The following is a 16251-nucleotide window of genomic DNA, read 5'->3' as shown; positions in this document are numbered from 1 at the left end:
CATAAAATTCAATAACTTCACTCTTATGAATTGTAGTATCACCAAAATCACTGGAGCCTTCAATTATCTCCTGCTGGTCATACTACAACTCTTGGTGTGATATTAAGTACAAAAGTTGAATGTTAAATAATTTTTATTCGTAATAAAATTCCTTAACTTCACTCTTATGTACTGTAGTGTCACCAAACTCGCTGATGCCATTAGTTGTCTCCTGACTGTCATAGTACAACCCTTGGTTTGATGCTAAATACAAAATCTGAATTTTAAGGATTTTTTATTGGTAATAAAATTCAATAGCTTCACTCTTATACATTGTATTGTCACCAAAATCAGTGGAGCCATCAAATGACTCCTACTGCTCATACTACAACTCTTGGTTTGATATAAAAACATTCTTTCATAATTTTAATGAATTTTATTATTATTTTATTAGTAATTCAATTCAATAACTTCACTCTTATGTACTGTAGTGTCATCAAATTCACTGGAGCCATCAGTTGGCTCCTGATTGTCATACTACAAGTCTTGGTTTGGTAATAAATCAAAAATCTGAATTTTAAGGAATTTTTTTATAGTAAATAAAATTCAATCACTTCACTCTTAAACACTGCAGAGAAAATAAACTCCATCCAACCATCAAAAGGGTCCTACTGATCATACCTTCAGGTTTTTTCTTCCAACTATTGTCCATACAGTCCTTAACTTGGAAAATATTATTAGCTGTTTAACATTATGGTTTAAATGAATCAGTTAACGCTGCAGCCTTGTAAGAAGGCATCTTATTGTCTTTCTTCCCAATCATCAGTACTTGAGGAGACAGTCTAAACAGTTTAGTTTGGTATATTGGTGTTATCTGATCCTCTCTTTGATGAGGATTCCAGGTTCCATTACTATTCAGTATCATGTATTTGGACAAACAGGTGCATCGTGGATCTAAAAATATAGCCCCACATACATCAAGAGAAGAGCCATCAAAGCTAATTTACTCATAATCCTTAAACTTCACACACAAGCCTGCACACTAAATAGTGTGCACATCTTCACATGGCAATAAACAACCCAAATCATTAAAATTCAGTTACTTTTGGTGATTAATGTTACACAATCTACCCAAACAATGGATGATCACTTTTATCTGTTACAACAAAAAATATTTGAGATATATAACAACAATTTCATTACTAATAAAAAATTCCTTAAAATTCAGATTTTTGATTTATTACCAAACCAAGACTTGTAGTATGACAATCAGGAGCCAACTGATGGCTCCAGTGAATTTGATGACACTACAGTACATAAGAGTGAAGTTATTGAATTGAATTACTAATAAAATAATAATAAAATTCATTAAAATTATGAAAGAATGTTTTTATATCAAACCAAGAGTTGTAGTATGAGCAGTAGGAGTCATTTGATGGCTCCACTGATTTTGGTGACAATACAATGTATAAGAGTGAAGTTATTGAATTTTATTACCAATAAAAATTCCTTAAAATTCAGATTTTGTATTTAGCATCAAACCAAGGGTTGTGCTATGACAGTCAGGAGACAACTAATGGCATCAGCGAGTTTGGTGACACTACAGTACATAAGAGTGAAGTTAATGAATTTTATTATGAATAAAAATTATTTAACATTCAACTTTTGTACTTAATATCACACCAAGAGTTGTAGTATGACCAGCAGGAGATAATTGAAGGCTCCAGTGATTTTGGTGATACTACAATTCATAAGAGTGAAGTTATTGAATTTTATGCCTAATAAAATAATAATTAAATAATGAAAATTCCTTAACATTCAGATTTTGGATTTAGTATCAAACCAAGACTTGTAGTATGACCAGCAAGACACAATTGATGGCTCCAGTAAATTTGGTGACGCTACAGTGTATAAGAGTTAAGTAATTGAATATTTGTGTAGTGCCTCTCTTCGCTGTTGCAGCGGTTTTGCTATTTGCAGACGGTCCCTGTTCACTCTTCGCACAGCCGGCTGCTCATAGACATCAATGTTATTTCTGCAGCTTGAAAGACAGCGGCTTTTGATAAAACTGGCCTTGTAGCACATTGTCCAGCTTACAACGATTTAAAAGAGGCATTGTTTATGTTTTTACAACGTATATCCCATGAGTTATTGAGGCCGGAAGTCCGAATCTGTGAATATCTTGCCAACTTTACCTAACTGTGTCTGTCTGCGGCAACCCCACACCTGCCTGTGGAAGGAGAGGCAGGGATAAACAGCGCATTAACCTGGGTTTCTAACTTAAACAAGCGGGTGGGGAAACGGCACTGGAAGTAACGGAAAACAGTCTCTTGCTATCAGTTGGCGTTCAATGTGCTACTATCATGCAACAGCTAGCAGATGAAGTTAGCCAGCTAGCTAACGTGAGGTGCTGCTAGTTATGGCTCTAGTTTTGAAAATGTTCTGTTTGCCGTTACGTTGTAGCTAGTGTAGCGTGGATGTATTAAATATTTACTTGGTTAGCTTCAGTGCAGTGACGATAATGCTAGTTATCGTACTAACAAATTTCAGTAACTGTTATGTCTAATCATCTAAAACAACTAACCCAGCTAACATTAGCCAACTAGCTAAGGGTGGTGCTATACTACCTTATTTGTGTTCTTAATTCGATGTTTTGCACTTTGTGTTGTGACTGTGAATGAGATAATTATCACTGAAGCTGAGTCGGAGGCCAAGTCTGTGTTTAATTCATGTTATTTTACATTTACACATGCTGACTGTTGTACTTACTAACAGTTTGCTTAACTGACAGGAAACGTGACTTTACTAAGTTAGTCCAGATAGCACCTACAGGATAATCGTTGTTTCCTGTTTAACCTTGCATGTGGAGGGGAAAAACATCAGTACTGTACCCTGCCAGGCATTTCCAAGTCAGACACCTCAACATAGAGGGGGTTAAACTCAGCATACTATCATCTGTAGCAGGAGAGCTGTGCCACTTAATCCCAGCTCATAGATTATCCACAATTAAGCATGGCTCCTAAGAAGAGACCAGTGCCCTTAAACATTACTCCTACAGGCGATGGATTATCCACCTCCACCAACACAGAAATAGCATCTGAGTAAGTTTTCCAACTCTATGCAGTTTTAAAACCCTGCATATTTATGCATTTGGACAGATGGTTTACTCCAGTATTTATTTGTTTTCTCAGGGCCAGTTTAGAATCACTTAAGAAAATACTGGAGGAGCTGGACCTGGATGAACAGCAGAAGAAAAGATTAGAAGCTTTCCTCACCCAGAAGGCCAAGGTCGGTGAGTTGAAAGATGATGACTTCCATCGTATCTGTGAGCTGGGTGCAGGCAATGGAGGAGTAGTCAACAAGGAGTGCCACAAACCTTCAGGCATAATCATGGCACGAAAGGTGAGCTACAAAAAGACTGTTACAAAAATATTACTCAAGTGATATAACCTTACTGACTTATTAATAAAATGCGCTTGTTGTTTGTCCTGAAGTTAAAACACATTCAATATAACTATTCTCTTTGCTGTTTAGCTTATTCACCTAGAAATTAAACCTGCAATCAGAAACCAGATCATCAGAGAGCTGCAGGTACTGCATGAGTGCAACTCTCCCTACATTGTGGGTTTCTATGGAGCTTTTTACAGCGATGGAGAGATCAGCATCTGCATGGAACACATGGTGAGAGAATTGAATATGGTGACTTTTAATAGTATTGAAAATAGTGTTTTGCTCAACCCCACAAAGAAATCATCACTTTTTGCTCCATTATCTTGTATACTCATGCTGAAGCCATGTACAAATTAGGGCTGGATGAAGGATAGAATTCGATCTTTCCTTTTATACATTTCTCTCAGTAAATGGGTTGGGCCAAAGTGTAATGGGTATGCATTAGTAGGTTGTTCTAAGAGGGTTAGTAAAGGATGTGTGATGTGAGAAACGTCTGCCGTGGAAATTGAATTAATACAGTGCGCAGCACACAAAAAAATTTTGAAAATTAACATTCATTATTAGCCACCTTGAGTCCCAACAGTACAAAACGTAAACTATGACATTAATGCTTGTTACAATCCATGTGGACCTGCTGCAGTTTACAGGACTGCCACAGCTCTTGATGATTTATGTTATAGTTGATCAAGAGGTTCCACAGACCAGTCTGAGCCATGTTTGTGTTTTGCTGATCAGATGTTCCTTCCGACCATGAGATATGATTCTGTTTTAGATCTGTCTTATTCAATCTGTCCCTGCCGGATAGCTAACACTAGCTAGCCAGCTGTCTGTCGATATTATGCTGATGTCTTGTCAACACAAACAGCAGACTAATTAGTAAGCTGACTTTTAGTTCTGGCCCTGTCTATGCTCAAAGTGATCATTAAAGTGGATGTCCGTGCTCAATAGAAGCATCTGATATTCAAAGGCCGTACATAAGTGTACGCAGTAGCATGGTTTTAAGTTCAAATGTTGATTCTTTCTTGGCACACGGTACACGTTTTTTATTATGTTGCCCAGTTGCTTTGCACAAACATATGCTCATTTACTATTGCTTTTGTATGTCAATATCTGAACTCGGGTCACACAGCAAAAATGAGAAGATGTGCTGCTTTGAAATTCTGTCATTATAGCGCATGTATCATAAGCTGTTGTACTCTCTCTTTTGCAGGATGGTGGATCTCTGGACCAGGTGCTGAAGGAAGCAAGGAGGATCCCTGAGGAGATTCTAGGAAAAGTCAGCATTGCTGTAAGTATATGGTTATCTACACCACTGTTCAAAAGTTTGCGGTCACCCAGACAATTTTATGTATTCCACGAAAACTCACATTTTTATTCATGTGCTAACATAATTGCACGAGGGTTTTCTAATCATCAATTAGCCTTTCAACTCGATTAGCTAACACAATGTAGCATTAGAACACAGGAGTGATGGTTGCTGGAAATGTTCCTCTGTATCCCTATCTAGATATTAGGGCTGGCCCAAATAGCTGTTTCTAGTTAGAATAGTCATTTACCACATTAACAAAGTCTAGACTGGATTTTTGATTTATATAATGTCATCTTCATTTAAAAAAAAAATGCTTTTCTTTCAAAAATAAGGACGTTTCTAAGTGACCCCAAACTTTTGAACAGTAGTGTACATTAGTATCATATAATGTTATATTAAATGGTTGGAATTTATGAAACACTAGTGTAAATTGTTCAATGGTTTATAGAAATTTGATTCAAGCTTTAAAAATCAAGTTCCTTAATACTCATATAATCACTTGTTAATTTTGAGATCAGAATAAATCCTGCTCTTAGTATTAGTGGACAGGTTTCTTGCTTGTTTTTGACTGTTGTTGAAACATTGAAGTTGTTCATGATTATTGACATTTGTAATTGTTTTCCTTTTTTGAAACAGGTTTTGAGAGGCCTTGCCTATCTAAGAGAAAAACACCAAATCATGCATAGAGGTAGTGTATCATAAAGCTGATGATTGATACTTGTGTTTAAAAGCACAGAGTTTCATTAGTAAGACATGATGCACAATAGCAGGGGAAATTTTCTTTTATTGTGTACTGTGTATATACCTATTCATATTGGTCAGGTCACACACTAAATGTGTAAAAAGCAGACAATACACCTTTAGGGTGAAGGCAGTCCTTTTTGATAGCGTTTATTATAGAAATTAAGTTCGACAAAGTTTTCATGACGTCTTTTTTTGACCCCCAGATGTGAAGCCCTCAAACATACTGGTGAATTCACGGGGTGAGATCAAGTTGTGTGACTTCGGTGTGAGTGGGCAGCTCATAGACTCTATGGCAAATTCCTTTGTTGGGACACGATCCTACATGTCGGTATGTTGATCCTTTGAATTATGCCTTGAAATTATTAATTCAGTTTAGTTCCTACATGTTACTCTGCAGCCTGTGTGTCATTTGCGTCTTGTTACTTTTCACATATCTTATCCTACATTGTTCATGTGTGATGATAATTATAACATTATTAGATTTCTAACCTTATTCAAGCCAGTGACTCATTCAAACTAAAAAAAAATTTCTAGGATTAACTTTTGAGATGGCGTCGTCCACTGACTCAGATTTATTTCACTCTATTCAGTGTTTGAACAGTGAACAGCAACTTATTATGTGTGAAATCAATGACTTTTTGTGTGTGTTATTTATGTTTACTGTGCAGCCTGAGAGGTTGCAGGGAACCCACTATTCTGTGCAGTCAGATGTATGGAGTATGGGCTTGTCCCTCGTAGAGTTGTCAATCGGACGCTACCCCATCCCTCCTCCGGATGTTAAAGAACTGGAAGCCATATTTGGTCGACCCATCTTGGATGATACAGAAGGAGAGACACACAGCACTTCACCTAGACCCAGACCACCGGGTAGACCTGTCAGTGGTGAGCAACACAGACACATATGTAAAGTGTTTCACGTAGCTATTTGAAACTACAATAAGCATATTTGCATGCTGACCGCTCCTAGTAGCTGCATGAGAGATCACGCAACCCGATGTCAGTCAGTTGCACGCTCTTATTTACTAACCTGTCTGCCCTGTGATTGCTGGAAGCCACAGAGTCAAGTTCAGCGATTTTGACGAAGCATTTTTCTGACTGAGCTCTCACTCATTATTCCCCAGGTCACGGTCCTGTAATGGCCATCTTTGAACTGCTAGACTACATAGTCAATGAGGTAAGATTGTAGAAAGTCGTGTTTTTCTGTCATCCTTGCAAAATTACAGGGGTGTCTTTTTCTGTTGTTGTCGAGATGACATTTTCATAAAACTTTCGCCTGTATTTCAGCCTCCACCCAAACTGCCGCACGGCGTATTCACCTGTGATTTCCAGGATTTTGTGACAAAGTGGTGAGAGAAAATTTTGGCCTGACAATGTTGTTTAGTTGCCCTTGCTTATCTTTTTCAAGTGTTTCAGCTTTCAGAAATGATCATAAACATGTAATCTAATATTTGCTAGCTAACTTATTGAAAAGTTCTCCCTAAAAGCTTCTTCTGTTTTGTGCCCACAGTCTCATTAAAAATCCAGCAGACAGGGCCGACTTGAAAATGCTGATGGTAAGTGTCTTCATTTTGAACCTGAATTTGAATTTAAGTTCCATCTTTCTGTTTGGCCCCATTCGCACTGGGAACATGTGAGCTGTATGATGGATAGTTTGCATTATCTCAACTTAAACTTAGCTGTGGGTACCAGTAAAGTTAGAGTCAGACCCACAATCTCTGTTTATTTCAGTCAGTCAAGTTTAAAATGTCTTGTTTATATATCATTGTGTTCTGTTGCAGAACCATACATTTATCAAGCGGTCTGAGGCGGAGGAGGTGGACTTTGCTGGCTGGCTTTGTAGAACAATGGGGCTAAACCAGCCCAGCACTCCCACGCGCCCTGCAGACTGACAACACAGTCTACTAACGCACACAGTATGTAAAAACATGAAGAAGCTGCTGCCTAAAACCACACACTCAGATATACTGTATACGACTTGTTTGCCACACCCTCCCTCACTGAACCTTTAAAGGCTCCATGTTAAAATCGGCTCTGTTGTGTCTTTTAGCCAGCAGATCACAATCTAGGAGAGATATTTACTCTTGGCATTCTTTGTGGAAAGTCAGTCCATTGGTATTTTGTTTAATCATAATGTTTTCTTCTTAAATCAATTACATCATAATGCCTCTAAATGTTTGTTGGCAGTGTGGACAACAGAAATCATTACTAATTTGTGTTAAGTTTAGATTAGGATTCAGGGCCGTTACATCACTGACCTTGTCTTGGCCACTGCTGCACTATTTTGTGTAGCTGTTTTGGTCCTTCATATTGTGTAAATCTGGAAAAGATATCCCTGAAAAGAAAATCAAACTTATTGAACATTTCTAATGTAATGTCTTTTTTTCCCCCTTTTTTCTCTATTTTTTCTTTTTGCTTTTCAGTTTTCGTGTCTGAATTTCTCTGTTATTACAATCATGGTTAGACATCTGTATGCATCCACAGATTAATGCATATAGGAATTTGTTTTTTATCTGATATGCAAACACACCGAGAAATGTAAGAATGAACTTATTTCACTGAACAGGTTGGTTTATGTGTGTCTGTGTTAAAAGGAAATGATTGTGTCTTGGAAGTGTCTTGCATGTGACTGATTTCAGTGAATTTTGAGACATCTTGAGGTGAAGCACAATGTTCAAAACATTCTAGCAAGACCCTCATGTCAAAGCCAAAAATTATTTTTAAAACTACAACCTTGACTCTCTGCTCCTTCTTTTATTGCTTAATAACTTCAAACGGCGGCATCATTTTATTCAGATTTTATTAGCATCAGATTAGCCATGTAGAAACAGACGCTGCCTTTGGGAATCCCAGAAATTCACCCCTGGACATTACCCACTATAACAAGACCACTTTGATCTCTCAAGCAAGCTGTATTGCGGCTCGCTGGGCAGTGTCGGCTGAAACAAATGGTCACTTTTTTTGTATACGCTGTAATGAAATCAACAGGACATGGATTAACATGTGCGTCCTGTGTTAGGGCATTTTGCTCCTTTGTTTTGTCTTTTTGTGTACTTCCTCGTGTCACATTGGTTGAAAGATATAGATGTTTTATATGGTAAAATCCTAAAAGGCTTTGTCTTTATAAAATCATAAAGGTCAATAAATGGTATGTATTGTATCATGCAATCATTATGGCTTCATTTGCCAGAAAATCATGTCTGTTATACTGTTGTTTCACCAGAAGGGGGCAGGATACTGAATATAAGCACCTCTGGCACAGTTAAAGTATGTCATAAATTCATATGTCTTGTCTGAGGGGTGTTTTCTGTGGACGACCAGGTTGTTAAAAGCATGATATCTGAAGAAATCAAGAGCAGGGTAGTGAATGTTAGCATTGCTGAAATCCAGTAGTCCATTTACATTACAATTGCAATGAGATTAGTTTGTTTAGCTGAATCTGTCTCTGGTGATAGACAAAAAAAATGTTCTTTCTTTAATGTCTGTCAACTTCAGACTTAAAGTGTGAGATCTAGAGCTCTGAGAATGACATAGTGTTGCTGTGTGTGTGGTGGCTACGTCTGAGCAGTGTTGATGGGAGGGGGACTATTGCAGCAGAAAAACAGCAAAGTCTGCAGTCATTTATATGCAAATATGCAAATGAGAGGGTAATTAAGATTGGGCGTTTGTCAGTGGCTCTTTGATTGCTAATGAATTCCAATCTGCAAGAAAGGGGGAGAGATGAGCTAAAAATGAGGAAGAAGAAGAGGATGGTATTGTGCTTTTCTCCTTTTCCTACAAAAATGAGGAAAAGAGTGAGTGAGCAGTGCAATGAAAAGACCTTATTGAACAGAAGAAATTAGACATCAGTTGTTAAAAATGGTGAACATGACTGCTTTTTCAACCTGAATCAAACCCCCAAAAAAGGTGACGTCGTCCGAAACTGATAAAATTAATTGTTTGAAAAATGCTTTTAATGAGCGTGTTAAAATTCTGCTTCAGCACCGTCAAACTGCCTGAACATAATAGAGCGGGAGTTTGTGCCAATACAATTAACCATGCACACCGTCGCTGAGCATTCAGCACGGCAGGCTACAGCCACCGCGGGAAGGTAGAAAGATTTCTGCTCATTAAGAGTGATGTGGCTGACCCCTGTTGAGAGAGATGCTCAGGTATCTTGGTGGGGGACGTGCAGTGGCAGCATGTTGTGCGTCTCGAATGGTGTTATTTTCATATTTTTGGCAAACGGGGACCTGCGGGTCACACACGAGCACACACACCGCTGTTATTGCCGTTTCAGTGGTCCCTTGGCACTTGTACGTCTTCCTCCCTGGCATGTGAAATGAGTACATGTATACATGAAATGAAAACAAATTAAATGCGAAGAATGGGGTAAAACAGCTGCTCTTGTCACCATATAGCATAATGAGGTCCTCACAATGCTGCCGCTTTGTGTATATCACAGCGCTGACCGCTACAGTAACACAGTGTGACACTCAGTCAAAAAATACACTTAAATTCTGGATGGAGTTCTCTTGGAAATAACCTAGAAGGACAAAAACATGGCACTATTTCATTTATTGAATCAAACTGGCAGTGTGATGTTTTTACTGAATACATTCCCAAATCCTTGAGCCAGGATTGTAAGTACAAACACTCAAGCTAATAAGTTTGGGAGGCTGTTTAGCAGCTGATCCCAGCCCTGCTCTGTTTGGTGTGTGACGAGAACATAAGTGCCTTTGTGCGCGAGAAAGAGGGGGCTGTGTTTTTTTTGCAGGAAACAGGAAACCAAAAGTCATAACAGGATGCCCCAGGTTTTGATACTGTACCTGATGCGTGGGTGGCTGCATGGGGGTAACCCATTTACAAAGCCTTAGAACTGGTTTCTAGAAGAAGAGAGAGCCCAGGAAAGAGTGGGTGGAGAGGAGGGTACACACTTTGGGGTTAGGAAAATGGAGTTCCACTCTAAATATAGCCCTTTTTCCTGTCTTGCACTTTATCATACAACGTTGATGTTGTTTTGCCTCAATCCTGTGTGTCCTACTTTTTAAAAAGGCAGCAAACCAAGCAGTGTTTGATGTTTCGTATAGAGCAGTGATATGATCGCTTCCATGCGGATACATGCGCCACCTTTCCCCAGGTGTACTGGAGGAGCTTCACATCGAATCTGTGACATGAAACTAGTTTTGTCATAATGAGGTTGATGTGCTCACACCAACTGAACGCTCCTCAACATGCTGCAAAAATCTAGAGCTGCCTTCATGTGCATCAGTCTTTAACAAAGCAGTTCTAAGCATTGGTTGCTTGTTCCAGTGACAAAGTAAACAATCTTGTGGTAACATGTTCTGCTTTTACTGTTAGAGCAAAAGAAAAAAAAACATAATCTAGCAAATGAAGACATCATGCTTGTATGGTGCAGTTACAATTTTATGAAGGCAAAATCTTGATGACAATTTAGCTGTAAAAGGATAATGTGAAAACCTGCCTCACTGTTACTCACATGCAGGTGTGTGCTTGAGTTGCATGTGTGCACTGCATGGTGTGCATGTGTGTGCGTGTGTGTTTGTAAACCACAAAGTGGATGGCTGAGTTTTCTCGTAAAGGCCAGCACAGATGTTAGTTAGGTTGTTTTCCCCCAAACCAGTTGAGGTTTTCTCTAGAAAGTCTCAAAACAAATGTGCCCTTAACTGCAGCTTTGTTGACATAACCACCAAGGTACGTGTTGTGGTAACTCTACAAAAAGTAAATTCAGAAAGAGCAAGCGTTCATCAGAGTTACTTATTACAGTAAACTACACATGTGCCTGCAGGACTCTTGCCTTCCAAAGACAAGAGCCAAAGCTGTAAAGTTGCTCTCAGTCTTATTGGGAAGTTTATCTCATACTCCTCCCAGCAGAGGAGTATGAAAGTGGGGTATAAAAGTGGGGGTCAGTTTCTCATGGTTTTGTCTAACAGTCCTACTAGCGAGTTGCTCCAAGGCCTACACAGAATTATTTGTGTGGGCCTTCCAGAGACAAGATAAGGCCTCCTGTGGACTCCGAAGCTTCAGGGTCAAACTGTTATAAACAGGAGTAGAGTGGATGAGAGACAAATTTTCATCTGAGACATGAGTCAATATGAAAATCAATATATGAAATATGCAAAAGAGTGATGTATCTAGTGATGTCCACAGTCCAAAAGCATGCTGAGATTAATCGGAGATTCTGAGTTGTCCGTAGGTGTGAATGTGAGAGTGCTTGTTTGTCTCTATATGTAGTCCTGTGATAGACTGGTGACCTGTCCAGGGTGTCTCCTGCTTTCACCCTAAGTCAGCTGGGATAGACTCCAGCCCACTGTGACCCTAATGAGGATTAAGCGTGTATAGATGATGGATGCATGAACTTTCTTGTTATACTTTATATGAAAACATACGTATAAATAAAGTAACATGCAATCCACCACTTCAATCAAAGGTGCACCACTGAAAGGTGTAGTCATATTCAAATCAACATGCCTTCTGTGGTATGTTCAGATTATTTGAAGGTCTTTTACCTTAAGAAACCTCCATCAGTGGTTCAGAATGTAGTATTACATTAGACAGAAAACTAAACAGTGAAAATGCCATCTATAAAAACTGTGATTACAATGTCTCTGTATGTTCAAGATAGGCAGATAAAATATGTACTTATTTGCATAAACTTCCAATGAACAAACATCCTAAAAGGTTAGAATGCATAAACTCCAAGTTATTAACATGTTTCACTTCTGCTGAATTGCTTGAATATTAGTTTAGATTTTATGAATAGTCAGTTTAACAGCTTCTACTGAAACAGGAGTGAGGTAAAACCACTAGCACTGATAACATTAAAGAAACCAAGAATCTAGCTAAACTGGAAACCCTGTGGCCTCAACGCTGGAGGGAAAATCACCCAAATAAATCTCCAATTGACATGTAGCTTTTTAGAAAAAAAAAAGACATCTGTGGTATGAACCACATGTATAAGCTCTGTTGTCAGAGATGTAAGTTTCAGTATCAAAAACTTTGTGCCTCCTTGTGCTGCCAACCGGACGTCAAAGACCATGCAGTTGTGTAAGATTACAGTTTTGACTTCTTGAAACTCAAACAACTAAGCTCTAATTGTAGTATTAAGCTGGCTCTAATTATTTAGTTAAGAATTCTTGATCGGAGAAAATACACCCCACCAAGGCAGTAATATACTGACTATGTGCAATGTTCTGTCTCCTTTGCATTTCTCTAATGAGAACTACAAAACAGGCATCGGCTCTACTTTCCTAATCCGTGGAATTAGATGTGCTAAATAACACGTATCATGTGATAAATCATAAAGCATGCAACTATAGCTTTTATTATCACAAACTACTGTGCATTTACTCTTTGAAAGCTTTCCCACCTTTTTGTTACTCATAAAGCAATACAGGAAGTAAGCAGACTGGAACACCTGGTTTGGACCAAAGTTACTTGGACTCTACTGAAATCCTGAAGGTAACGTGCATAAGTCTAGTAAAATTTAGCCCCAGACCTGTATCACTGTCAACATAATTTCAAACTCTGCATCCTGTCTCAGCCACCCGGGTTTCTTCTGGTCTTTGCTTCTTTCAACAGTGTTCAGCCACTTGGTTTGAGGTTGTGGAGCCTTAATTGGCACCTCCTGTGGGAGTGCAGCCTTCACCTGCCTGTAAACAGAGCTGAGAGCACAGATCTCAATATTTCATCACATCTTCCTGGCAGCTGTCTTTGACGAGACCCAGTTCCTTTGCTGGCCCGTCACGAAGGATCTCAAAATGGGCTGTTCCTGCTCCGTATTATTGCTTTCATTTGAGTGAGGACAGGAGGGAGATCCTCAGTCCAGCTGAGCCCTGCCTCTGCACTGCACTTAGCTAATTTGTTTTTGAAGGTGCCATTTTGGTCCAATGAAATCAATTTGTGAGTAATCAAAAAAAGTTTCGGAAGTAATTTGTGAAACTGCTATTTTGGTGATAACATAATTTCAAACAATGTCATACTGTACTGATTAAAGATCTTCCCTTAACTTTAGCACATAAGTTTGACCTTCGTTATCTAAAACACGTTTCTATTTCGTAAGTCACTGCAACTCCAAAAACAATAACTTCATGATTTAGAGGACTGGTAAAATACTGCATAGATAACATTAACACTATAAAATGATGAAGTGAAGGGAAAAAAAATTCCTGTCTATCAATCAAATCACAATCCAAACCATGTGGAAAATGTCTGTTTACACAATCTCTTAAACTTCTCATCAAGTTTAGTCATAATTAAGCATCTGCCTGCTGCTCCTCTTCATAAGGATTTTCAACACCTGCAAAAGGAGAGATCCACTCAGGAGGAGAAAGAGATCGGGAACATTTTGTTTTTCATAATAAACTTGTGGATTTATGCATATTGTTCTACTGGGTGCAAGATTAAACCTCTGTCCAATATAAAAACACAGTCACAGCCAGATAAAGCTACTATTTTTATACCAATTATCACTCCTATTCAAACTTTGCAAAAGAAAATGCACCCCATTAGCTAAGTATGATCTCAAATCAGTGGATGTCCCACTGTCCATGTCCGACTTTGTGTTTTTGTTACATCTATTGGGGTTTCTCAAGTGGACACAACTTTAGCGACGGGTGCCATTGTATATTGCCAGGCCTAATGTGAGGTAGCATATCTTGTGTAATTAACAAATCTATGCTGATTAAAATACACATAATTGATCTAATCTGTGATTTTGTTTATGGAGCACTGCTTTGTATGAGGAGTAAAAGGAATGTAATCAGGAGGAGGGAGCACACGAGGCCCTGTAGGCAGCATCCCATCCTCGTCGCCTGTCATACTCCTACCGGCAGAGGGATGAAAAAGTGGGGGTAAGTTTCTTATGGTTTTGTCTAATAGTTGCACTAGCGAGGTGCTCCAAGGCCTCCACAGAATTATTTGTGTGGGCCTTCCAGAGACGAGATAAGGCCTCCGGTGGACTCAAAATGCTTCAGGGTCAAATTGATACAAATAAGAGTAGATGAGAGACAAACCTTCACCTGAGAGAACACAGTCAATACATGAAATATGCAAAAGAGTAACATACATAGTGTCAGCAGTGAACTTTTCATCACAGTACAACTCATGAAAAACACCACATGGTTAATTTCTGTGAATTAGACTGTGGCTCATGCTATAAACCTTTGATTTCTCTTTGAGAAAAGGAAGTAGCCTCAATCTTTCTTTCTTTTTTTCTCACCACTTTTGCACTGGGCAAGTTAGAGCATCTTCTGAGTGCAGGTGTTTTTTCCCTCCCCAAATGCAAAGCTAAACATTACTGGACAGATTGTGAATAGATATAAGATTTAAAGTATAATAGGCATCAGTCTGAATAAATTATGATATCAAACTTTGAACACTGCAACTATTATTGTCGTTATAGGGCACTGTAGTTATTCTTAAGGGATGTTTATGTAGCATTTTCAAATTACAGATGTTTTCTCTTTCTACCCTACACTTACAGACTGTGGTAGTTTGGATTAAAGGCTTTACTTTCTTTGCAGATTGTTTGGTGTTGGCACAAATTTCCTGATTACACTATAGTGCTGTAATGGAGAGTCTAATCAGATACGGTGCGGCGGTATGAGATGACACCCTCACAGTCCGTGTAAAAGTCAAAAATAAACCGCTTGGTAAAAACTGCAACAAAAGTATCTATGAAAAAAACTGCTGTCAAACTCTGAGTCATTTGTGACATGGTGGCATGACTTGGTTCATTTAAGGCCTTCAGTCTATCTGTTGTGTATTACGAATCTCTGCTGAGTAAAATACACATAATTTATCCAATCTGTGATTTTGTTTCCAAAACAGTGCTTTTTGTGGTTGGTGAGAAGTTCTCCCTGCAGCCACAGAAGCAGGAGAACTATAAAAGTAATCAGGAGGAGGAGGAGGGAACACACCAGGCCTCATAGGCTACATCCCATCCTTGTCACCAGATTGTTATGGAAATTTTACTTAAAGTAACTTCACAAAGTCACCATCTGAGTTCAGTAAACCATGCAAACAGGACTCTTGTCTTCCAAAGACAAGAGCCAAAGCTATAAAGTTAGATTCAGTCTTATAGGCAAATTTGTCCGTCATACTCCTCCCAGCAGAGGAATACAAAGGTGGGGTGGGTTTCTCATGGCTTTGTCTAACAGTTCCACTAGTAAGGTTCTCCAAGGCCCCCACAGAATTATTTGTGTGGGCCTTCCAGAGACAAGATAAGGTCTCCTGTGGACTCCAAGGCTTCAGGGTCAAACTGAGACAAACAGGAGTGGATGAGAGGCAAACCTTCATCTGAGAGAACACGGTCAATTTATAAAATATGCAAACTAATGATGCACCTAGTGCCAGCAGTATAATATAGTAAACCACCACTCATGAAAAACACCAAGCAGGCTATTTATGAGAACCAGACTCTGGCTCTTGCTATAAACTTTTGATTTCTGCTTGACTAGAGGAAGTAGCCTCACTCTTTGATTTTTCTGCCACTTCTGCACTGAGCATGTGGAGCATCGTCTCAGTGCAGGTGTTTTGGTTTTTGTTTTGGTTTTGTTTTTTTTGTTTTTTTGCTTCTGCTAGCACAAAGCTAAACACAGATTAGGAAGAATATAAAGCAAGATTTCAAATATTACAACAGGTCACACAGGGTACTCTAAAAAAATACAATTTTAGCAAATATGAAACACTGCACATGTTACTATACATATATAACAAAACTGTTGTCAGACATGCACACCCCTCACACAGTTTATTTCCAGACTACCTTC

At 38.8% G+C, this 16251-nt stretch overlaps 1 protein-coding gene across 1 annotated transcript; it reads left to right on the top strand.

Moving 5' to 3' along the window:
* The first annotated feature begins 1985 nt into the window (after nt 1-1985).
* map2k2b (mitogen-activated protein kinase kinase 2b) lies at nt 1986-8647 on the top strand. Its single transcript, XM_023275920.3, has 11 exons — nt 1986-3080; nt 3171-3381; nt 3514-3660; nt 4640-4717; nt 5375-5426; nt 5686-5810; nt 6151-6364; nt 6604-6656; nt 6767-6828; nt 6990-7035; nt 7261-8647. Exons 1-11 carry the CDS (start codon nt 2992-2994, stop codon nt 7369-7371), a joined length of 1188 nt encoding a protein of 395 aa, XP_023131688.1. The 5' UTR covers nt 1986-2991; the 3' UTR covers nt 7372-8647.
* Nucleotides 8648-16251: the final 7604 nt, after the last annotated feature.

The sequence above is a fragment of the Amphiprion ocellaris genome, chromosome 10 (genome assembly GCF_022539595.1).
Source record: "Amphiprion ocellaris isolate individual 3 ecotype Okinawa chromosome 10, ASM2253959v1, whole genome shotgun sequence".
Classification (NCBI taxonomy): domain Eukaryota; kingdom Metazoa; phylum Chordata; class Actinopteri; family Pomacentridae; genus Amphiprion; species Amphiprion ocellaris.
This window is presented reverse-complemented; position numbering and strand designations above follow the sequence as displayed.

Coding starts and splice junctions, on each gene's coding strand:
- map2k2b (XM_023275920.3), top strand. CDS start 2,992: ATGGCTCCTAAGAAGAGACCAGTGCCCTTAAACATTACTCCTACAGGC. Junction 3,081..3,170: donor AACACAGAAATAGCATCTGA/GTAAGTTTTCCA, acceptor TTGTTTTCTCAG/GGCCAGTTTAGAATCACTTA. Junction 6,657..6,766: donor TAGACTACATAGTCAATGAG/GTAAGATTGTAG, acceptor CCTGTATTTCAG/CCTCCACCCAAACTGCCGCA.